Raw genomic sequence first — 25,183 nt, forward strand, 5'->3', positions numbered from 1 at the left:
ACATGCAGACCAGCACAGAAGCATAACTCTGGCCTGGGAGTGGCTGTGTAAAGGCCCTGAGGCAGGAATGTCCCTGGCAGAAGCCAGCAGCTGGAGTGGGGAAGAGGGTCTAAGAGAGGCAGGGATTTGGCAGGGCCACGGACACTGTAAAACCTGTGTCCTTTCTCCTGTGGAATGTGAGGCCCGGGAGGGTGGGACCCAGCAGGTGTCAGGTTGTGCTGGAGGTATGGCCCCTGCCTGGAAAACTATTGGTGGGAATTGCTTTGTGTGCATTTAGAGGAAGAGAAGCTTCCAGGATGTACCCTCAGCCTCCAGAAGGGCATGGAGGCTGGCTCCCACACTTTTGGTAGCAGCACCTGCTGCGTCTGGAGGCTGGGGTTAGTTGTTCCCCAGCTGTGGCCACTGCCAGCGTGACCAGCTCCTGCCCCACCTCCCATCCCAGTTCTGGATCCAGCTCAGCGTCCTGCATTTGAACCAGTCCCTAGTGACTGGGAGGATTCCATCACTGTGATGGAGGCCACACAGGCAGGAAGCCACTGAGCCAGCCTCAGCCCCAGCTGACTACCCGGCTGCAGGCTGGGCACGCTCTGCAGGGCACTAGAGGGGACCGACCTGGCCACAGAAGCCGCAGCTGGGCCTCAGGGATGCAGGACTGCCGCTCCCAGACTCTGGACCAGCCCTACCCACCCACAGAGGCGCTGACCTCACAGGGGTTGGCAAGTGGAGTAAGGGGAAATGCAGAAACCTGAGAGCCAGGAGGCTGGCCAGGTCTCTGAGGGGTGTGACACTTCCTGTAGGATAATGATAAGTCAGGAGTCTTATGATCCCCCTAAGTCCCGGACCCACACCCTCAGCTTGTACCCCTGGAGAGCCACTAGAGCCTGGAGGTGCTAAGGCAACCTCAGGCAGAGGCACTACGTCCCCAGGGTGCAGGATGTTGCTGACGGTCAGTCCATGGAAACACCTTATGAGACTGCATATAGGGTTACTCAGTGCTGTCGCTGCCTCAGTGGGGGGGGGGTCTTCCCTCTTTATATGGGGAAACTGAGTCCAGCAAAGAGGAACACTAAGCATGTCGGGTCTAGAGAATAGGAACTAGAGACCTGATTTCTGGGCCAGGTAGGCCATGGACAGAACTTAGCATGCCCCAAGGATGGGATAACCTGGAATAACCAGGAGGATAGCCCCTCTCCTCTGTTCTGTTCCCAAAATGAGCTAGTAAGAAGGCCTAGAGAGAGACACTAAGTGTCTTAGGCCACACAGCAATCCCACCCTCTGACCCCAGGTACCTCTTCCTGTTTTGTCCCCTTCCCAGACCCCTCAAACATATGATGGGTTGGGGAACCAAGAGAAGGTAGGCAGAGGACTCACTGGGTGATCCCTGAGCAGGCTGACCCACATCCTCACCCACAGGCCTCAGGAAGCACAAGGCTAACAGGTGTACCCGGGATTCTCTTGGGACCCTCAGGCATTGCCTGGCCTCTTGGAACTTCTATCTTGCACACCCCCCAGACCCACTGTGGGCCAAGATCAGATCAGGTCAACCCCCTTCACAGAGAAGGCACTCAGTGCCTGTCTCCTGGCCATATGGTCGCTGAGGCCCTGGCTGATGCTACTGCCCACCAGTCACCTCAGTAAGGTGCCTTGTACAGATGTATCCGTTACCTCTGCACAGCAGTGGCCTAGGCAGCTGCTTGTGCAAACCCTTTTTTTTTTTCAGATAAGAAATATGAGGCTGAAAGTGATCTGCCCAAGACCTACAGTTCATGGGTATGGGAGAAGGTGACCCTGAGGCAAAGTGGCTTCCCGAAGTTCATTGTCCATCTCTGGGCCCCTCCCAAGATCATTAGGTGAGGGGTAAAGCCTGACTCCTGGGCTGGAATGGCTCTCACTGATGTGGCCCTTGTGAACCACACTCCTTTCAGCTCCCTGGGCACCAAGCAGAGGTCCCAGGCCCTGCCCTCCCATCCCAAGCTCTGGAAGCCTGAGGCTGGAGCATATCCCTACTGGTACAGATCAAGGTCCCTACAAGCACTGGGCCATCATCTCCCTCAAACAGGGAAACTCTGTCAATGAAAAGCTTCTTTAATACCTGTGCACATCCCACCCCCTGCTGCAGGTACTGATGGACAGGAAGTTGCCGAATGTAGTGGGTGCTCAGGGTACACTCACTGCATCCCTGCTCCCATCTGCATGGATCCTGTAGCCAGTGTGCCTGGACTCTGAAGATCCAGGGCTTTCAGAAGGGGGCGTGGCTTCATGGCACCCTTGGTAGCTGTCCCTCTACATCCTTCATCACTGCAGAGGCAGCTGGGATGCAGAGAAAACTGGACTAAGCCCCATCCCATCCCGAATGCTGCCCGCCATGGCATCCTTCCTCTTTCCTGCTGTCCCTAGAGAGGCTGGGCTATCTTGTCTCCTTGCTGACCCTTCAGAGCCTGGGGCTGAGCCCAGAAGGCTTAAGTTTAGCACTGAGACCCTTTGAGTGCTTGGAGGGAGACACAAAGCTACAGGTCCAGCCCCTTGGTGCCCTTCTCCCCTGGACCCTTTGCCCTGACCAGGGCTCAGTAGTACTTACGTCGGGGTTCCCGGGGTCCATCCACAGTGACCTTGATGGCTCGGTGGTAGGTGGCCACTTGGGTAGGGTTGGTGAACACGGTGATTGTAAGCGTGAAACTCTTCCCTGGGAAATCAAGACAGGAGTCGGATGAAAGGCACATGCATAGTCCCCCGGCCTCCCTCCTGTGTTCTGCCGCTGGACCCCCGAACTTTGGTTCTTTGCAATCACAGAGAGAAGGCAGGGGAAGTGTAATTCAAGCTGCTGGGCTTGACATTCAAGGCCACAGGAGGTGTGGCCTTAGCTGTCCTTCCACTATACAGGCCCCGCCCTCCATTCTATGAGACTATATTTTTGTGATATTCTTTCTATTTAGGGCATATGCATATAGTTTTGAGGTAAAGCTCTCAGATGGGCATGTGCTTTTCCCTGAGAGTAATTAGTGATCTTTACAGAAAAAAAAATTGAGAACACAAAACATACTTAAAAAGAAGAAGAAATCTCTCCCACAGTCCCACTGGCTTAGACAGCCACCATCATTGGAGTTTCTCTTCCACTTCTCTGCGTGGAGCAGTTTTTATACAGTTGCTATGGCGATAATATACAGTTGCTATGGCGATAAGATCCACTGCTTTTCATTTCTTATTTGTTTTTGAGACAGGATCTCTCAGTGTAGCCCTGGCTGTCTTGGAACTCAGTGTATAAACCAGGCTGGCCTTGAACTCACAGAGATCCACCTGCCTCTGCCTCCCAAGTACTAGCACCTATCTTGTTTGTTTGTTTACATATTTATTTTTATTTATTTATATGAGAATTTTGCCTGCATGTATGTATGTGCACCGTGCGTGTGATCCGGCACCGACAAAGGCCAAAATAGGCCATCAGATCCCCTGGAACTGTAGTTATAGATTACTGTGAGCCACTGGGTGTGTGTGTGTGTGTGTGTGTGTGTGTGTGTGTGTGTGTGTGTGTGTGTGTGTTAGAAATCAAATCCAGGTCCCCTGCAAGAGGAACCAGCGCTCTAACTACTGAGCTATCTCTCCAGCCCCCTGTCTTGTTTTCTTTCCTTTTTGGCATAACAAGTTCTCCATAAACTTCAATTTTTACTGGCTGCTAAGTATTCCCCTGGCAGAAGCCTCAGCTTTGATTGGTCCACCCCCTTATATCACGTTAAGTTCTTGCTGTTGTGTGCAGCCCGCACTGTGAGAAGGCCGACCTGGGAGCTGTAGACACAACCGTTATTTTCAGAACCCTGTTCTATTCTTAGATAGACGTTTGGCTTCAATGTCTCCATTCAAAATTCCTCAGAGGGGAAAAAATCTTTTAAAATAATACTTTTTTGTTTTTTTTCTCTTTACCATTTAAAATATGACCTTCCATGTGTCAAAATCTCTGTCTACATCTCTTCTCTGTAGATTTCCTCCCGGCCAGTTGCAAGGGGTGTTGAGTGAGTGTGTCACCTCAGATGCCCGGGGATGCGTTTGTGGGGGCTGATCTTGACTCTCTGGGGACACATACCTCATCATGAGTGATACGAGGCCACACGTCACCCAAATGCCACCGGCTTCTGTCTATCACAGTGGAAGATCTTCAATTCCTCTTGACTTTGTTTGCCTTTCTTGTATTAGTGAGACTGAAACTGTCTCTGGTCACTATTCATCACCGGAATCCAGTACGCACCACTGTCTCCTGTTCTTGAGACTTTCCCATTGGGGCTTGAGGACCTTTGACGACTGCTGCATCTGAAGCTTGTCCACAGCTATGGCCTGTCTGAGTAGCGACTACCACAGTCTGATTTCTAACTTCAGCCCTTCCTCTCTGTTCTGTTCTCTCTCTCTCCCTTTCTCTCTCTCTGTCTCTCTCTCTCTCTTTCTCCCTCTCCCTCGTTCTCATTCTCTTTCTCATTGGTGGTTTCTACTATCTACGCTAGAGGCCTCCCCAGGCAGGAAACAGAAGAAGGCATACTTTCAAGGTTCTCTACCATGAAGGCTCTGACTAGCTCACAAGGCCTCAGGTGAAGGGACGTATGTTAAAGGACAAGCCTGATTTTTCTACCATCTTAGTCATTCTATTGCTGTACACTGGCTGTGTCCAGGGCTTCATGTCTCTACCTGTTTTCCCAAGGTCCAGGCCAGCACCATTATCATTTAAGATGAGCCTGGGTGGGTGGGGGCGGGGACATGATGGGACTCCACAGATATCCAAGCCTGATTTCCCCTCGTCCAGCTTTGCTTCTGTAGATTGACTTTCAACCCGAGTTAGAGGCTTGGGAACTCCCCCTGGGCAGTCCAGGCCCAGGCATTTGTGCCCCTTTGGAGTGGCCTCCAAGAATACCCTGGAGGCTCCTGGAGACAGGTCATATTAATGGTGCCCTAAGGAGGGCCAGTTTTCAGAGTCCTGCTGTACAAGAGGACACAGGAAATCGTATTGTTCTCTTTGCTCAAGGGAGAATTCTAGCCCCGGAAACAGGAGATGCCTGGGCATGGCTAAGACAGCCAGGCAAGCTGAGCCTCCAAACTCAAGGACTTCTGGGAGAGTACAGAGTACCCTGGGAAATAGACCCCTCATTGGAAGAATGTCCCTGAGGTGACCAGCAGAGCCCAGGACACAAATATTAAGGCATCTATCCTTGGAGGTTTGAGTTAGGAAAGCCAGCTTGGCCCCATATTCAGGCCCAGAGACCATTTGCTTGATTTCTGGGAAGAGAACTGCAGACAGTCTGGGGAGACACAGGGCAGGTGGCCTTAGATTCCTTTCCAGTCCCCTTGGGGACACTCTTCTCTGCCTTCTCATTTTGAGGTCATTTCTCTCCTAGACTCCTCCTCCCAACCAAAGGGGCACCAAGGGGAAGTTGGAGTGGCTCTCTGACCTCATTGCTTCTGGGGCCACAATGAAGGGGGGTGGGGGTGGGGTTAGGCTGATACCTGGAGCCTTAGCTGCCAGGGCTCCAGACTGAGGGCTAAGTCTGTTCTGGAGAGTCGTCTTCTCAATGAGGATTTCCCCTAGCTACTTTATTTAAAGGTGACATTTCAGAGGCCAGGGGGTTGACTTCAGTGGTAAGTTTGTCTAGAATGCTTTAGGCCCCAGGCTCCATCCCCAGGGCCCAAACCCTCAAACAAACAGACTGGAGATTTTCAATTTGGCCTCTGTGGTTGGCCTTTCTTAGCATAGAGCGGGCCAGGGATCTGGGACAGGAAAATCTGCAATAGTATTGTCCCCAACCTCTAACTGGAAGAGCTTCTCTTAAGCCAGAGTGCAAGCCACAAGCCACAGAAGTATAATGAGCAGTGCCTGTGACCTTGTCACCAACAAGCTGCACAGACATCTCCAGATCACATGACAGTTCTTAGAGATTGCTCTGAACACTCCTAAAGTCAGTGAAACGGTCATCTCCAGCACCACTGCTAGGGTTACTATAAAATCTCTTCCACAGAACACCAATATACCATGATCCTCTCCTCTGTAGCTAAACGTAGCTGTTCCGCTCTGCCGCTCCATGTGCCTCCTGCCCCGGGAAAGTTTCTTTATAAAGTTCACTTCAGAATCTGCCTGCTTGCTCACTTTCTTCCCACCCTCCCCCACCCCACCCCACTCCTAGGTGCTAAGCTAGCAGGGGCCAGAGTGTTACCCTATCTCTCCCCCAACCCTATTCCCAGTCCCCAGGATGCCACCCAGTGTAGACTGAACTCTTTTAAATGTGCCAATTTTCCAGATGCAAAGACTGAGGCTCACAGAGGGGCTGTGGTTGCCCAGATCACACAGTATCCAGGCAGGACCCAGAATCACACACACAACTAAACACCTGCCACCTGCCTCTCATCCTGCTCCAGGGAACAAACCACATGCCCACTCCTGAGGTCACCAGCACATCTCGATAGCTCCTTGCCTTCTCAACCACCCACAGAGTAGAAAGGGAGTCAGGGCCGAGAGCAAGAGACCTTGAGAAAGATGGGCAGAGCAAGCTGCACCCAGTTCCCAGTCCTCCCCCTGGTGGTGCCCAGTGTGAGCCTCTTTCCTTTGGGGCAGAAAGCTGAGAGGAAGATGCAGGAGGTAGCTGACTTGGCAGGAGCATAGCAACCATGCTATGGGACCAGGCCACAAGGCCAGGAGTTGCAATCAAGGAACTGTTTGGGCTGGCCTAGCTGGCAGGAGGTGTGAATGGGGTAGGAAGGCTGTCCTGTTCAGATGTGTGAAACACATGTACACTGCAGCCCTGACCAATCAGCCATCTCAAGTGGGTCAGGAAGTATGACTGACAAGCCCCACCCACAGGGAGCTGCCCGGCCTCCTGGGGCCTCCACTCAGCTCTGTACCCTCCCAGCTTCAGCAAGGGGGGTTATCCCTTGTCTAGTTGGTGCGGTCAGCCTGTACCTACATCTCTCACTCAAAGACTCCCCACACACCTCTGCTGCTTCTTAGCCAGTTAATGACAGGCTGCTCCGTGTCTCCTCTGTGCCTAGGCCAGTGGTTACTTTGTCTCCTAGACGACCAGTTGGGGATTTGCCCATGGTGAAGAGTCAGGAGAGCACCAGCCCTCGGGTGGATGTGTGCTCACTAGAGTTCAAGCACATGTGAACAACTGAGTGTGCGTGCATGTGTGTGCGTGTGTGTGTGTGTGTGTGTGTGTGTGTGTGTGTGTAAGCACACACAAGCCCAGCACTGCATAGGACCACAAAAAAATTAATTTTTCCTAGGTGGGAAAAATGTACTTAAAAAAAAAAAAACAGCTACCACCAGGAACAGAAAGAAAACAAAACAAAACAAAACAAAAAAAAGCAAACAAAAAAACAAACAAACAAAAAACCCTTCCAAAGCCAGGAGCCTAACTCAGTTTTACCTAAACGAAAGCAAAATTGTGGGTTCTTCTAATAACTACTGAATTTTTCAGAGGATGGGCGTCTCGCTTTGCTTCCATCTGTGGGGATTCTGATGTGGCTCAGTGGTAGCCTGTTCATCCAGCATGAATCAGGGCCAGGCTTTGATACCTAGCTCTGCAAAAAAGCCAAAACAGAACACCTTACCCACCCCTTCCCCCCAAAAAACCCTGTTCGCTACTCTGTAAAGAATTTCCCCATCTCCAGCAAATCCTGGCACAGGCTGATGCTAGGTCACATTCTCACGTTGAGTCCTGTCATTCTGTACTGAGGGGATTCTGTGAAGAGTGCGATGGGTCCTTTAGTACTCAAATCCGCATCTGCAACGAGTGACTTTTCTTTGGAGCTACTATGAAAGGACAGAGATCTAGGGATTGCTGGTAGAAGGTGACCACGGCCTCTGAAGGAAGCTGAGGTGCAGGTGAGATGCGCGTGCGCGTGTGTGTGTGTGTGTGTGTGTGTGTGTGTGTGTGTCAAGGCTGGCCGAGGTGCTGGCTGGCTAGTGCTCCTTTCGCCTTTCACACCTTTCACGTTCACACCTGCAGCGCGGTGAGAGTGGTGAGAGTACGGGCTGCTGGTGCATGCGGGGTGCTCATGCATGCCTTTCCTTTTTGGAAAGTGTTCTGGGATTCAGACAGAAATCAGGATTTAAAAAGGAAGGGGGGCAAAATTCTTGGGTTCTCTAGCAGGACCTAAAGTGGCCCTGGTTCTCCATGTCAGTCAAAGGCAGGCTCTCAGGCAGGAATTTCCCAGTTGTTGAGATAGGCATGGCAGAGGTGTGGCACCACGCACTCTGGACCTCCTCCCACCCTCCCCACCCTCCCCACACCAGCACCCCCACCTCTCCCACTTAACAGAGCACACCTTCTGGGTTTCCCCCACCCCCGGCCAAACCACACTGCAATCAGAGACTGGGTGAGTATCAGTGCTCAAAGATACCTCAAAGGCTCTTCCAGTGCCAAACATGTAAAGTACAAAATCTCTACCGTGTACCTGGACCTCAGTAGCTAAGAACTCATCATTTATACTAGTGTCTTCAATCCACTCCAGATCTCATTAAAATGTGTGATTATCACCCCCCCATCTCACAGATAAGGAAATGGAGGCACAGAGAGGTTAAGTCAGTTTCCTAACGCCATCCAGCAAGTCCCTAGTTGGCTTGGAACTCAGGCCGAGGTCAGCCCCCCTAGCTCAGACTGGAAAACCAGGAGCCAAGAGCTCTGTCCAGAGTTCTGTGGACATGCGGATGCCAGGCGGCTTCCTCCTCCCTTCCAGGACTAAAAGATCCAAGAGCATGCACTTCAGTGATACCTTAGAGACATATTCTCTCTGAGGGGCTCTTGGATCTGGGCTGTACAATTTACTAAGAGACCATCTGTGGGCTAGGTGCAGTAGCACCCACCTGCGCTCTCCAAGCACTCGGAAGGCTGAGGCGGTACAGAAAATCTGGGGTTAATCTTGACTGCATAACAAGTTCCAGGCCAGCCTATACTACACTGTGTGTGAGACTGCCTCAAAATAAATAAAGCAAAAATACTTCTTAGTAGCAGAGAGGCCACAGTAAGTTAGAGGATCGTCACCCTCTTCTTTCTCTGCTACCTCCCAGGAGAGGGATCGGTGTGGAGGGAGGTGGGAGCTCTGAATGCCTGGTGCCTTGTGGGGTTTAGGGAACCCACTTCAATTTCCACCAACTTCCCTAGGGACTGACGCTATAATGTGCCCTCCCCACCCCTCCCCCGCGCCGCATCACCTGGACCCTACACCCGTGATGTGTGATGTGACTCTCCACTCAGGGCCAGGCCTTCGATTAAGTTGCAAAGGGCTCAGAGATTGGGGATGACAAAGGGGGCTCGGAGACTAATTAGGAGCAGCAACGAAAGCTTAATTCATAAAAGCAAACATTTTCCACCCATCAACCTGCAACCAGTTAAGGGCTACGTATGAAAGAAATCTGTGCGTGGGGAAGAGGGCCAACAGGAACAGGAAATGTTAGAAAGAATGTAAACTATTTCAGTTTCATAAAAAGTAACAAGTAAACAGTTATTACATGCAAATAACGCCCTGCTTTTAATTAATGCCGAAAAGTCCAAAATATGTTTGACATTTGTATGTATATACTGAACGGCTGCAGAGCACAAAATGGTGCCCAGATGCCGGGCAGGAGCAGGCTGGCAGCTCCCAGGGAACTCCAACCTTGAGAAGGTCTTGTTTATTGGTGTTGAAAAGGACCATTTTGCTTCAGCCATAGCAGCCAGGAGCCGGCTCACTTCCTAACCCTCCAGGGCTCCCGGGGCTTGGGAAGGTGACGGCTCAGCCACTTCAAGGCTCAACCACGTCTCAGCAGGCTAGTCTTAAAGCCGCAGATCCACCTATCCCCGGGGCATGGGGACAGGGAGGGCTCCTCCAGCCTGTGATGATGGGTTTCAGGTCCCAGCAACCTCCCACTCAACAGCCCCTGGTGGCAGCCACTGAGGCGTCTGGTCCTGCGTTCTTACTACCGGGTAGATCAGACCCGCAGGTCAGTCATAGTGAGCCTGGGGCGGAGATGGAGCAGCCTTCAAACTTCTCTTTCCAAATTCCATTACCGCACTCAGAATTCTCTTTTTGAAAGTACCCGAAGAAGCCCCCAGCTCTGGGGAGACTACAGACGGAGTAGATGGGATGCCTCAGCCCCAACTGAAAGACATCTACACTCTGCATCAGCCAAGCACACAGGAGCCTCCCTCTGCATCTTCTGTGAGATCACGGATGCTAATGGGGAAAGAAGCCCAGCGCTGGAGGCTTCAAAAGTTGCTAAACCCTGGAACCTGGGAGAAAACTCTCCTTTACTAGGAAGAGATCACAGACATATCCACGGAAAAGGGCGGTCTGTGTACTGCCTACAGGAGGGAGACTTGGGAGACTTGCTATCTAACAGCACCGGGCCTGTGGATCTGTTTCAGGGCTCTTGCTGAGACCCAGAGGTTTTCCTCAATTCCCATCCCCACCTTTGCCATCCCAGAGTCCCTCCTGCTCACCTCGCCCACTGCGGCCCACAAAGCGTAGGTCGTTGAACCGGGCCACTTGGTTCTTCATGACAGCGGACGCGTTGCGCAGCTCGGCGGAATAATTCTCATCATTGCCGGCCATCACGGTCACCACCGTTCCGTCAGGCACTTCCCCCAGTGCCACCACCTGAGGAAAGGAGCCGGAGAGAGGAAGGCTTAGAAAAGGCCAAAAGGAGGGGTTCACGCAGCTGCCCGCCTCGGTCCCAGGCTAGCCGAGGAATCTCGAGTCAGAGGTGGAAGGGGCTTACCGGTGTTCCCAATACAACCAAACCCAAATGATGAACTCTCTAGCCTCCATACTCAAATCCTGAGTCCAGTGGTTGAGGAGAGCCCGAGGAAAGCAACCATTTTTATTAAATTAAGTCTAAGCTAGAGGTATCAATCAGCAAGGTCACAGGTAAGGGTGGGGCGGTAAAGGAAACTACACTGCTCTCAGCCAGAGAATCGACAACTGACAACCATAATAACCGGGCTACTCCTTGCAGTCAGTTAAGGCATTAGTCCTTCGGGGTACAAAATTTGGCCCTGCAGTGTGACCAAGGCCCAGTTAAATGGCCTCAGCAGAGCCTGGATTCGTTAAGCAGAGAAAATGTAAAATGCAAAACAAACTGCTGTTTTGCAAGTTGATCCAGAAAACCCTGGGCAAGAGGACAGGGTGGTTTCGGATCACTGAGCTTGTACCTGCTGGGAACTGTTGGATTGGTGGGTGGGGGTGCCCCTTAAATGTCATCTCCCCCCTCCCACCCAAGGCGCATCAAGAGGCAGATGCCTTTTGAACCAGATTTTAAACAGAGTCACAGCCATTTAAACGTGGCTGCCGTGTGCAGTGACTGGGGATCCAGATGGTAAAGATTTCAAGGAGAAAATGTTTGGGGTCTGATTAAAAAGGCCAGATTTCCTGTCAACATCCTGTCTTCTTTTAATTTCAAAGATTCCTTTTAAGCTCCAAGTGACAGTAAAACCTCCGATCTGACGATTACAGTCACACGGCCTCCCCCTCCTCCCCTTCTCCCCTCCTCCCCCTCCTCCCCGGGAGATTTCCCCCGCTGGTATTTTAAGATGTCACCCGGGAGACCTCAAAGAGTCACCAGCCTCTCCCCCCCCTTTCCAATTTGAAGTCTTAATGGGAGCAAGGAAGGTCTCAGCTGCCAGCAGCCGGCGTTTGCAGCCAACCTCCGGCATCACTACCTCCCCAGCCACTGTCCTTCCTACTCTATCCTTTCTCACGGCAGCTGCGAGAGGTTTAGGGGAAAACCAAGGCGTTTTCGTTTCATCTGGCTGCCCTCCTTACCAAAAAAAGAGAGAGAGAGAGAGAAAAGAAAAAGAAAGAAAATGAAACAGTTGCCCATCCCTGGTATAGTTGAAAAAAAAAAAATCCTCGGAATGACTCTGGGCTCCCAGGCTGGAGGCACTCCCCAAGACTGCCCATCTTTCGGGATGCAGACTTATGCTGGAGGCCGCCCTTTAGGACCGGCCTACGGTTGCTCTGCACAGCATTTCAGCTGCCGGGGTTCAGAGTGTGGGAAGGAAGTGCTTCTGCAGCAGAGCAGGAGGCGCGGCGCCGCGGGGTAGGCCAGGCCCTCCTCGCCCTCTGCACCCCACACCTCCCGGGTCCTCGCCCAGCTCCGGCGGTCCTCATCCCAGTTACGGGTTAGGCTGTGCCCAAGAATTAGAAAGCCCCAGTCCTCCGGTTTCCATACCGCCATACCCTACAGGCTCCTGCGAGGGCCAGGTGGAGCGGGGTATGTAGCCAAGCTGTCGGTGTTACAGAGAAGGAGCGCCCCGAGTCTCCGTGTCCTGCGGGCAGCGAGGCCGCGGTGCACCGTTCCCAACCCGGGGTCCCGGGTGCTGGCTCTTGGAGTGGCAGCGGAGGGAGGACTCCCCACGCCCGGTACTCCTGGACGCCCTCCTGGTACCTTCCCTCACTGATGTATACCATCTCTCTCTCTGGACCCGGGCTCAGGCAGCGGGGGACACCCAGGTTCCTTTCCTGTTCTGCCGGGCCTGGGCTCCTGCAGCGTGTGTGACCAGGCACCCCTGTGTTCTGCTAGTTGAGTGATCCCCTTTCCTCCTACCCCGGTAACTCCCATGTTTTCTGGGGTCTGGGCTCTTATTGCGGGTCGCCTGGAGTCCAGCGGGGGTCCTTCCGGGAGTGGGATCCTACATTCGGGAAGCCCGGGTACACCGGTGTCTTGCCAGCTGGGTGTCATCACCCCCACCCCGCTCCGTGTCCTACCAGCGAGGTGCTCCCCAAGCCCTCCCCGGTCTGGGCTCCTGCAAATGGGGGCGCCCAGGTTCCCCGGTGTGTCCTCCCGGCTCGGGTCCCTGCACTCACCTTGAAGGCAACCGGCAGCGTCTTGTTGCAGCGCCAGTGCGAGGGCAGCACGGAGCAGAGGAAGTTGGGGCTGTCGGTGCGCACGAGCTCTCCCGCGTGGTCCGCCAGCACGTCCACCATCGAGCGCACTTCGGGCCGGGTGCGGCCGCCGGGGCCCGCCGCCGCCTGCGCGCTCAGCGCGCCGCTGTTCTCGCCCATCTTGCCGCCGCCGCCGCCGCCGCCGCCGCCGCCGCCGCCGCCGCAGGGGAAGGCCGTGGAGGGGGGAGTGAAGCGGCGGCTGGTGCTCGGGTCTACGGGAATACGCATGCCGCGGCCGTCAGGGCGCGGGCGGCCGCAGCCGCGGGAAGCGGGAGGCGGGAAGGCGGCGGCTCGGGGCCCGGCGGGGGGGGGGGGAGGGGCGGCGCCGGGAGGGGGGGACGCCCCGACGGTCGGCCGCGCGCCCGTTAGTCCCGCATCCCGCGCGCGCGGCCGCCCCACGGACTCGGTGGCCGCGGCCCCAGCCCGGATCCTAGAGAATCAAGTGGCAGCGCCGCGGCCGCCCGCGCGGGGTTAGTACCCGGGGCCTCGGGGCGGGGCCGTGCGAGCGACGCGGGGCGCAGCCAATCGCAGCCCCCCAGGCTCGGGGTTCGCCGTGGACGACCGGGTGGCTCGGGCCGGAGCGAGCCAAGCAGGGGCCAGGCTCCGCCCCGGAGGGTCTAGACACCCGCGTCCCGGGAGCCGCGCGGGAGCCGCGGTCCTCCGGAGTCAGGAGCCGCCGCAGCGACCTGGGCAGAAATGGGTTTCTAGCCTCCTGGCTGCGCCTCGGTTCCCCTCCCTCGAGTCGCAGCCTGGCTGTTTCAACTCTGACCACCGCAGCCCGGAACCTGCACCCTCAGCTGGTCGCCGCGGTGACACCCAAGACGGGTTCCTCACTCTCTCCACTCCACCAACGATTTTGACCCTAGAGCTTCCACCCCACGAGGGATTGATTCCACATCTCCGCGCGGCCTCGGCCCTCGCCTCTGTGGCCTCTGTGTCAACCTTCGAGGCAGACAGAATGGGGGTTGCCACAGAGACCAGCAGTGGGGTGGGGACAACCACACCGTTCCTGTCCACTCAAAACTAGTTTCAGGATCACGCAGGCCTCGTGGAGTTGTTGTCTGTCTTGGCAACTCATGAGTCTTTAAAAAATACAACAGGGCCTACAACAGTCTGCTTTTTGGAATCATCCCCCACCCTACACGCATGCAGCCACCGTCCAGTGTAGTGGAAGTGGATGCGGGTCAGTGGCTGAAAGAAAGCTGTGTGTGGCTTAGCGCTCAGTCGGACTGCTTTCTCCCCGAAAGGGGGCCCTCCTAGGGCCGAGCCATCGTCTTCTTGGCCCTAGAGCGCTGAGTCTACAGCGCTGTCAGGTGCCCTGTGGGATATCGGCCCTGGGGTCTCCGTCGTTATTCATGCTTGGTGGCTCACCCTTTCTGGGCTTCATTGACAACAACTCTTCCCTGGCCGCTCTCCTAAACCTGGCAACTAAAGGGCCCACAGTCATTGAGGCCTGCGCTCCCCACAACCCTGTGCACTCCCTGGACGGCGGCAACGAACGCACTTGTTTCTCTCGGTACTTTGGAAATTCGACTGCATTTTCGTTGCCAGCGGCAGTGGATCTGTCTACAACGATCAATTCCAAGCCCCAGAAGCGACACAATCTAGGATCCGACGGCGACAGCGGCAGGACTTCATCCTGGCTCTGATCTCAGCTTAGCACACTCCATTTTGTCAAAAAAAACAAAACAAAACAAAACAAAACAAAACAAAACAAAAAACAAAAAAAAAAAAAACAAAAAAAAAACGAAATCAGGCCCTGGGTGTATGACAGCGGGGAACTAGCTCTGTCCGGAATCGAAGGGGCGCCAGAAGAATTGTCTTCTGTCCCTCTCTGGGCCTTATCCCAGCGCCTCGGGCCACCCGGGAAGCAAGGACCGTGAAGGTCCCTCACTGAACCTTTCTGGGAACCTATGATTCGGAGTTGTCCATTACTAGGCCTTGGGCCACTATGGAAACTGCCTCAGGACCAGAAAGGATTCAGAGAGCCTGGCCCTTGAGCATGGGCCCTCAGGGGGCTCCCCTGGAAAGGGAGCACTGATAGCCACTAGGTAGGACCCAAACCCACTACAAGCCACCTATTCTGCCCTCGAGTGACTGTGGGCCGTGACTGGACGCCTCTATGATGTGTAAATTCGATTTCTCAAGTGATTCCAGTTCGCATCTGCCCATTTACTAGTCCCTCCGCCTGATTTCTCCTTCTCATCTTACAACAAGTTAATAACCGGGTCTTCAGAAAGTGGGGGGCTACGGGGAAGTCTGATATCTCACCCTGGACCCGAACTCAGCCACAACCCTCGGAAGACCCCGGTCCAGTGTGTCACGAGAACCAAAAGTTGGGGAAGTGCTGGCTCTGAGTACGCAGCCGGAGGTTGCGGGTGCAGGGTCGCCCGGGCTGCAGCAGTGACGGGAACCTCCCACTAGTTGGCGCTGTCGCCTTGCTGGCTTCTCAGTTGCCCCGCCAAACTCAGCGCACAAAGTGCGCAGGGCAGCCCCGGTTTTCCACGAGACCAGGCGCCCGGGGAAGAGCTACTTTCTGGAGAGTGCGCGCCTGACTTCTCTTTATACCTGGGGTCACATATCAGATAAATGGATGGTGTAGTGTTAGACCGAGGACTGCCTGCTCGGGTTCTCACAAAAAGATGCTCTTCTCTGGAGTCTCAGACACCGAAGGGCCTGCGACCAGCAGAACTCTCTCTTCAACAGAAACGCGCTGTCCGGTTTCCCTAGACCCGCTCTGTTCCGAGACCCATTCTGAACGCAGGACAGAAGGTGCATCCTTACACCTATTAAGAACCCAACCAACTACCTGCTCTCCTCTTAGCACCGCCAAACCTAGAACTATCTATGTATTGTCAAATTTTCAGACCAGGAGAGCTGCTGCCACCAACTAGGACCCATCACCCCCTCCCCCTTCCCCACTGAGCACACTTAGGTTCTGTCTTCCTTTCTGTACCACCTACGGACAACAGTCTGCCTTCTCTCAAATGCCCCCATCTAAGTGTACTTCACTGTGTCCCCCTACGGGGGACAGGAAGCTGAGATCAAAGCTTCCCTCTCACTCATATGTCCAATGTAGGGTAAATAGGACCAGTCTGGGTCGTCTTCAGTAAGTTCTTCTCCTATGAGGAACCCGCACCTAAGAGAGGGCTCTAATGGCTTCCTGGCCGTGGAGTGTTGCCTCTGTCTTTGAGGAAAAGGACTGAGTGGGTCTGATTCCTTGTTCTTAAGTCTGCTTCCTCTATCCCTCTGATCCAGGAACCCTGTATCATATATTCCTGGGCTTTCCCTTCCTCTCACCAGTACAGGGGATAGCAACTCTATCTGGGATCACCTGCAAAGGGCTTGGGACAGGCCTACCACAGAAGGATGCTCTGTCTTTGGCAAGTGTCACACCCCCCAACTGTGAAATACCCATCTGGTTGTAGCTCCCATGGAGCTCGCCAGAGCCTAAGCATGCTCCTCCTTACGCCTGGGCTGGCCTGAGGGCTGCCTGCTGCCTAAAGACTGTCTGGTGCCCGCCTTTACATAGCGCTAGCCCTGAAGGCAACCTCAAGGGCCTTCTTGCCTTCCAGGCTCCCAGACCCTCAAGACCGCCCTCCCTTAGGCAGCCCTGACCTAAGTAGAAAGTGACAATCACCATGGATACCTTAGTCCCTTTCTCTCCCCTAGAGGCGTCTGTTCCTTTTAGAAGTTGAATGTCTCCATTTTGGTCCTGGCACCAGGCAGTGTGGATCTTGCCTTTAACCAAGTCCATGGAACTCACAGGGGACTTTCCTACCTGCAAGGAATGCCTTTCTAACATTCTTTTGTGGGAAGGGGGAATCAGGGGTTCTGCTGGGAGGAGACAGCAGTGAGCACCGCCCCCCCCCCCAAGGCTGAGAAAGAGAAAGCCAGAACGAGTGCTGTTAGCAAACACAGCTCTGCGTCCCGTTTTCAGGTGTGTGTAGTTGCATACACTGTATAAAACACTGAAATACAAAAGATGTCATGTCTCCTGTCTGTGTACACCTACGGAACCTGTCAGAACCAGCGGTAGATCACAGTACTGTAACTAAATTGAGAAGCAATCTTAGAGAGGTGGAGATTCCACCTCAGAGGTTCCAACCCTGGAGTCACCTCTCTTGGGTGACTTGAAGGGATGATCCGGAATGGGTGGGTGTGTTTTCCAATTGCAGAACCGAGAACCAGACTTAGAGGGAGGGAGAGCTGAGAGATGGGACACCTTTCCTGACTCTGTCATTGCTGGGGATGGGGGTTGTGTTTGTGTGGCTGGTCCTGACATGGGTTCAGCTAGAAGACCAGTTCCAGCCTTGGCTGAGGTCTGACTAAGAACCAGACAGTCTGCTGGCCTTTGAGATGAGACTGAGTCCCCTACACCTTCACTTAACCAGTGTAGTGGAATGGGGCCTCCTCAGCCTTCACAGAAAGTGCCCCAGAAAGGATGAGGAAAGGGTCCAAAGCAGGGGGCAGGGTGTGTCTACCTTCAGCTGCCTGAGGGACGGAGGGTGTAACCCCAGTACCCAACAGGGACCAGGAAGGACCAGAGTTGGCTGCTTCCTCCTGGTCTCAGGTTCACATCTGAGCAAGGGGTTGCCTAAGTCATCCTGGATTCCAGCTGGCTCTCCAGCCCAGGGGATACCAGACAGGTTTTGTCTGTGGCCTACAAGTCATCCCTGCACTCTCAGAGTCCAGTCTAGGGGATGGGGATCCCCCACTCTCTCCTATGTGTCCTATCTGAATGCAGATTAGCTCTGAGGAGACAGTCTCGAGGGAACCCATTGGGTATTGGGGGTGGAAACGAAGCCCACTGTAGCTTCTATATCTGGAGGGAGTTGGTCTAGCCTGGCAGGTGATGTACGGTCTCTGACCCCCATGGCTGCTGTATGGGCGGGGCGTTGAGCATGCTCAGCCTCCCTGTGTGTGCATCTGAGGGGCAGAGAGTTTATTCTCTGGGTTCCCAAGATGACCTGGGCTCACTCCCAGAAGAGTGAGCTTCCCCTGCAGGGACTCAGCACCTTAACACCTCTTTGCTGGCAGTATCACAATGGGGACTCCCACTGTGCACCTGGAGCTCAAGAAGGCCCTGACAGAAACTGTCCTTTTCTCTCAGTTCATGCCTATCATGCCCCCACAGCAAGGGGTGACTGCTGCAGTGGGCAGGGACAGGACGAGCACCTCTACGTGGCAGTCACCTCTGTCACATTCTATACTCCACACTCACTTAGGCCACCTTGAAGCATTTTTCCTGGGGTCTTTGTCATCATGTCCATTTTACAAGAGGAAAACAGAAGCCCAGAGAGGTTACAAAACTTGCACAAGGTTACACAGCTGGGAACACAGAGCTGAGATCCTGTCCAGGCAGCCTGACCCCAGAGCACACATTCCTGGCTATTCTGCTAGTCTCAGGGAGCAGAATCAGGTTTGAGAAATGACAGCCATGGGACTGTCATTAGATTCCTGGCAGAAGAGTCTTGGGTTGGTATCAGAATTCTAGTGTCACTCATGAAGCCCCTAAGACATCAAGTCCAAGATCCCGACATTGTCAAATAGAAGAACCAAGACCTAGGGAGGAAAGGGTCTGTTGAGATCACAGTCTAGGCCAGGGTAGTGTCTAAACACCTCCTGCTGCCACCTCCTGCTGGCTGGGTCCCCCATCGATCTTCTGTCTGTCCCCTCTGTAGGCTGTAGGCTCCCTTGTCCCCAAAGCCCACCCAGCAGTGCCTGGGCCACAGGGTCCTATTAGGGATTTTCCACCTCTCCAAAAAGGTCTTAATGCCTGTCAGTCCTTGTGAAACTTTAATTAATCTCAGAGGCCGATGGCTTGAAGGGGAGCAGCCTTGGCCTCACAAGGCTGGAGATGACGGTTCCATTTATGTGGTGTGGAGGAACGCTGCAGACATTCCTGCCAGCAATAAAAGCCACATGGCTTTCCAGCGTCGCCCTTGGAAAAGAAAAAAAAAATGCAGCCCTCTGCGGAAAGAAAGCAGCTGTGTACTGTATGCATGGCATGAGATAAAAACAGGCGTTCCGAGGTGGAGAACAGTCGGGCTTTTATGCCTCCTCCGTGACCACCGACAGTGGCAGGGCCCGGCGGTCACCCTCTTAGCCACAGGCAGCTCAGGGAACAGGGTTGGCCCCAGTGTAAGGCCTTTAGCTGCTAAGGAAGAGTCTCAGCCCTTCCACCTGGGCTGGGTCTAAGCTCCCTGGCTGTCTCTGAGGTAGTGCCAGCACCCTAGGGTGTGACCTGTACCCTGTCACAGGGCCCTACTCCTCAGAAGGGCACACACTGTGTCGAATGCATGCTCTACCACAGCAACTTTGAACGTTTTAGTGCCTTGTTGAACAAGGTTATGTATTTAAGTTTTCATGCCCCACCCCACCCCCAAATCATATGGCTACATTCCTGGCCACAGAACTCCCATGGGCCAGGTACCTACCCCATGCCATAGCTTGGCCTGAAGGGTAGGAGGGTATTGCTCCTGATGCTTATAGTAGCTTATTGGAACAAGCAGAGACTCACTGGCTTCACATGCCAAGGAGGTCAAGATTTGAACTCAGTTCTCCCAGACTCAAAAATGAGGAGTGTGTGTGTGTGTGTATGTCTGTGTCTGTGTATAAGCGCATTTGAGTGTGCCTGTGTGTGTGTATGTGTGTATATTTCTTTGTATCTAGGCACACATATATGTACATGTAGAGGCCTGAGGCTGACACCAGGACTTTTCCTTGTTTACTCTCTAACTTATTCACTGAGGCAAGGTCTCCCAACTGAAGCCAGAGCTCACCAATCAGCTTATCTGGCTAGCTAGTTGGCTTCGAGGACCCCCTGTCTCTGACTGTGGGCTGTCACCCTCTCCTGGAGCCCCTAACCACTCTGAATTCTGCACTGTTCCTTATTTCCTGGGCCAGGTGGCCATGTGCACAGTCAGGCTTCCCCCTTATTACCAAACAATAGAAAGTACAAGATAAGCGCTGGGAAGAGCCTGCTCAGCAGGGACCTGGCCCGTGTCCACAGGACTGGGCTGTGGGGTAGTTCTATAACTATGTCGTTGGCCTGAGCCTGGGACGTAGAACAGAGTCAAAGGACATCAGTCTTTTTCCTCTCTGGATCTTGGGCTCTCTTTCAGGGACACAGTGGCTTGGCTCCTGCCTCATCCCTAAGAGACCTAGAATTTAGCCACCTATAATAGATCCGTTCATTTTCCCATCCGATGGCTAGAGAAACTGAGAGCTAAGAAAGACTGTGGGATTACCTAGGTCACACAGGGTGCTGGCAAGAATCCTGGCCCTGGCTCTGGATTGACTGACTTGAAGCAGCTTTCACCCCATGTCCACAGCCACATTGGCCTGTCAGGAACCCCAAGTGCCAAGTGTGGAAGTCACAGCCACACATCCTGATGGGTGTGAATGATCCCCACTGTGGTCCACATGGCTCCAGTTCCCTGCAGACTTCCTCTGAACTGTGGCCTTAGGTATTGAGGCAAAGAACTTTGGGAAGGGTTTACATCATGAGAACAGTGGCCAGCAGACTGGAGGCTAGTGAAGGAGTAGGGGGCTAGGGGAGTGGGAGCATGGAGTAGTGGAGGGGTGGGGACTGCCCTCCTGCTGTTCTGGAGAACACAGGGACAGGTGTCATCATGGAACAGTGACACAGGCCCCCACAGCTCTGCAGTGCCTTGACCTCGGATGTGCTATTCAGTAGTGGGAGGAGTAAGTGACCCCAGCTCAGGCGGTTCATTAGGGGCTTCCCATCATGTGCTTCCAGAACAAGGCCTCATTCCAGGGCTCTGCTGCAATGGGAGTGGACTGGTTTAGCAGGCAGAGTGAGAGGAGACCCTAGCCCTGCACCTGGGCTTTCCCCTCCCCCACAGTGACCCAGGGTAGAGAGCAGCCTACCTGCCTGGTTCAGAGAAAGATGACTCATTGGTAACAGGACCCTCCAGGCACCTCCAGTCCTGGAAGGCAGAGCACTAGCCTGGGCTGGACCCTAGGTTCCAGCTTAGATTGACAGGATGGTTTTTTTTCTTCCCCCCTCAGCTTTGTCTCCTTTACCTGAAAGTGGAGAAGATTCTTGTGCTCAAGATGGGGTGTGAGGCTTTGGCACACAGGGGGCTCAGAGACCATAGCTCCTATAGCCAATATCTCGATATCTTGGGGAAAGGGAATTGCTGAACCCATTGGTTAAGGTCTTGTGACACTCCAGGGACCTTGGGAAGACTGTTGAAGCTACGTCACATGACAAGCTGTTAAGGCACCTGGGGACTTCGGTTCTGGAGAAGGGCCACCCTGGGTAAGAACTCCTCTTTAGATGAATAGGTTCTGTTTACTTCTGTGTATTTGCTATGTGTGTGTAAATGCACACGTGCATATAGGTTTGCATGTATGTGTGTGTGCACGCTCGAGTCTGTATGCATATACGTGTGTATGCATGCTCATGTCTGTATGCATGTACGTGTGTGTGAATGCTCATGTCTGTATGCATATACGTGTGTATGCATGCTCATGTCTGTATGCATGTACGTGTGTGTGAATGCTCATGTCTGTATGCATGTACGTGTGTGTGAATGCTCATGTCTGTATGCATGTACGTGTGTGTGAATGCTCATGTCTGTATGCATGTACATGTGTATGCATGCTCATGTCTGTATGCATGTACATGTGTATGCATGCTCATGTCTGTATGCATGTATACGTGTGTGTGAATGCTCATGTCTGTATGCATATACATGTGTATGCATGCTCATGTCTGTATGCATGTACGTGTGTGTGCATGCTCATGTCTGTATGCATGTATACGTGTGTGTGAATGCTCATGTCTGTATGCATGTATACGTGTGTGTGCATGCTCATGTCTGTATGCATGTATACGTGTGTGTGAATGCTCATGTCTGTATGCATGTATACGTGTGTGTGCATGCTCATGGAGGCCAGAAGTTAATGTTTTCTCCAATTTCTTTCCACCTTATTTATTTTTAAGATAGGATCTCTCATTGGCCTGGAGCTTACTGTTGGCGTTAAACTGATTGGCCAGGAAGTCTCAGGCATCCTCCTGTCTCCACATCCCCAACACTGAGACTGTACTCGTGCTGCCACACCTGCTTTTTTTTGGCCTGGGTTCTGAGGGATTGAACTCAGATCCTTATGTTTGCACAGTAAACACTTTATTGACTAAATTGATTGTCTTCTCAGCCTTGGCTGCTTTCATCATCACCATCTCCATCACCATCTCCATCTCCATCTCCATCTCCATCTCCATCTCCATCTCCATCTCCATCTCCATCACCATCACCATCTCCATGTACATCTCCATCACCATCTCCATCTCCATCTCCATCTCCATCACCATCTCCATCTCCATCACCATCACCATCTCCATGTACATCTCCATCACCATCTCCATCTCCATCACCATCTCCATCTCCATCACCATCTCCATCTCCATCTCCATCTCCATCTCCATCTCCATCTCCATCTCCATCATCATCTCCATCTCCATCTCCATCTCCATCTCCATCACCATCTCCATCTCCATCTCCATCTCCATCACCATTAACACCACCATCATCATCTCCATCACCATCTCCATCTCCATCACCATCTCCATCTCCATCACCATTAACACCACCATCATCATCACCATCACCATCTCCATCACCATCTCCATCTCCATCTCCATCACCATCTCCATCTCCATCACCATCTCCATCACCATCTCCATCTCCATCTCCATCACCATCTCCATCTCCATCTCCATCACCATTAACACCACCACCATCATCACCATCTCCATCTCCATCTCCATCACCATTAACACCACCATCATCATCTCCATCACCATCTCCATCTCTATCTCCATCTCCATCTCCATCACCATTAACACCACCATCATCATCTCCATCACCATCTCCATCTCCATCACCATCTCCATCACCATTAACACCACCATCATCATCACCATCACCATCTCCATCACCATCTCCATCTCCATCTCCATCACCATCTCCATCTCCATCACCATCTCCATCACCATCTCCATCTCCATCACCATCTCCATCTCCATCTCCATCTCCATCTCCATCACCATTAACACCACCATCATCATCACCATCACCATCTCCATCTCCATCTCCATCTCCATCACCATCTCCATCTCCATCACCATCTCCATCTCCATCTCCATCACCATCTCCATCTCCATCTCCATCTCCATCTCCATCTCCATCTCCATCTCCATCACCATCTCCATCTCCATCACCATCTCCATCTCCATCTCCATCTCCATCTCCATCTCCATCTCCATCTCCATCTCCATGTCCATGTCCATGTCCATGTCCATCTCCATCTCCATCTCCATCTCCATCTCCATCTCCATCTCCATCTCCATCTCCATCTCCATCACCATCACCATCTCCATCACCATCACCATCTCCATCTCCATCTCCATCACCATTAACACCACCATCATCATCACCATCACCATCTCCATCACCATCTCCATCTCCATCACCATCTCCATCACCATCTCCATCTCCATCTCCATCTCCTTCTCCATCTCCTTCTCCATCTCCATCACCATTAACACCACCATCATCATCACCATCACCATCTCCATCACCGTCACCGTCACCGTCATCGTCATCATCAAAGACAGGGCCTCATATATCCCAAATTGGCCTTGAACTTACTGTGTTGCTGAGAATAACCTTGAACTCCTGATCCTCCTGCATCTACCCCCTGGGTCTTGAGATCTCAGGTGTGTGCCACCATGCCTGGCTCACTTTTGGATCTATGAAGAGCCCCCTGTGGCAGTGACCACAGGATGCTGAGGTGGAACCAGGGACGGTGAGTGCTCGGCTCCACACAAGGAGAGGAAGTGCTAAGAATGTTCTAGAAAGAGAATGGAGCTAGCGCACTCCATGCTGTGAGAGCAGGGGCACTAGACAGTGAGGAGTTCAGCTGTCAAATGGGGCAGAAGGCTCAACCAGGTCTAGGGGGCCAGGGCGGAGTCAGCTAATGGGAAAGGTTTACTGAATAAATGAGAAAGTCCGAGGCTCCGAGGCAGCAAGGCAGAGTTATGATCCTGCTGAGTTCAGGCCTTGGAGCCACCATCTTGGCCTCAGGCTGTCTGACCTTGCAGTTCCCTGAGGCCACCTGCTCTCTTGTTTCATAAAGAGAACAAGCCACCTCCACACTCTCTCTCCTCAGCCTCCCTCCATCAAGTCCTCCGGGGTTGGTCTTCACTTGTCCCTGCTTCTTCTGCTCTCCCAAACTCATACAGCCATGCTGGTGAAATGGCTCGCCCGGAAAGGCGCTTGCTGCTAAGCCTTCACGACCTGAGTTCGATCTCCTGGGAATCCACATGGAAGAAGGAAAGAACCAGTTCCTGCAAGTTGTCCTCTGATCCTAAGATGTGTGCTGACACATGTGCACGCCCGTAAGTGAATAAATACACTAAAAAATGAACTTAGAAAGAGCACAGTATACCAGGAGACCAGACGGTGACCCCACCCTGGGAGGAGGGTGGATCTATCTGGAGAGAGGCTCCTTCCCGGTAGGAGGGGGATCTGATCTTCACTTCAATCACCTAGGCAGCTAAGTCCTGCGTGGGCCCAGAGGCCTGCCTGCTTGGCTTTATCACCGATCTTTCATTGTTCAACAAAATTCGTTTTTATATGCTCTTCCATGCTTTAAACTTTACAATAAACATTTTAAAGGCAAGCAATATATATATTATATGTATACACGTAACACACATACATATACATTCAAGCTGCCTGGGTATGGTGGAGTCTGCTTTTAATCCCAGCACTCAGAAGGCTGAGACGAGAGAATCTCTGTGAGGTCAAGACCAGCCTGGTATACACAGTAAATTCCAGAACAGCCAGAGCTGTGTAATAGAGAGCCTGTCTCAAAGCACATTCTTAAAAAACAGAGTATACTGCTGTGTGTCTGTAATTCCAGCCCTTGAGATGTGGAACAGGAAGACCAAGAGCTTAAGGTCATCCTCTGCTACATATGGGGTTTGAGGCCAGCCTGGGCTACATGAGATCCTGTTAATAAGTAAATACATAGAAACGGCTTTGAAGTTTCTCTGTCTTCCAAACCTCAGTGCAGGTCGGGGATGCAGATAAAACAAGATTACATTTAGGTGCGCGCCTTTCATCCCAGCACTCAGGAGCCAGAGGCAGGCAGATCTCTGAGAGTTTGAGGCCAGCTTGGTCTACAGGGTGAGTTCCAGGCCAACCATGGCTACATAGTGAGACCTTGTCTCAAAAACAACAAGAACAACAGC

The 25,183-nt window shown here is 52.9% G+C and overlaps 1 protein-coding gene across 1 annotated transcript in view; it reads right to left on the reverse strand.

Moving 5' to 3' along the window:
• The window catches only part of Runx3 (RUNX family transcription factor 3), a 59,380-nt gene that overhangs the window by 11,877 nt on the left and 22,320 nt on the right, over positions 1–25,183 (reverse strand). The window contains exons 2-4 of the mRNA XM_034502885.2: positions 12,814–13,103; positions 10,449–10,605; positions 2,579–2,683 (exon numbers count right to left, since the gene is read on the reverse strand). Of these exons, the coding sequence (XP_034358776.1) occupies positions 2,579–2,683; positions 10,449–10,605; positions 12,814–13,103 (552 nt within the window). The remainder of the gene's footprint in view (positions 1–2,578; positions 2,684–10,448; positions 10,606–12,813; positions 13,104–25,183) is intronic.

The sequence above is a fragment of the Arvicanthis niloticus genome, chromosome 5 (assembly GCF_011762505.2).
Source record: "Arvicanthis niloticus isolate mArvNil1 chromosome 5, mArvNil1.pat.X, whole genome shotgun sequence".
NCBI lineage: Eukaryota > Metazoa > Chordata > Mammalia > Rodentia > Muridae > Arvicanthis > Arvicanthis niloticus.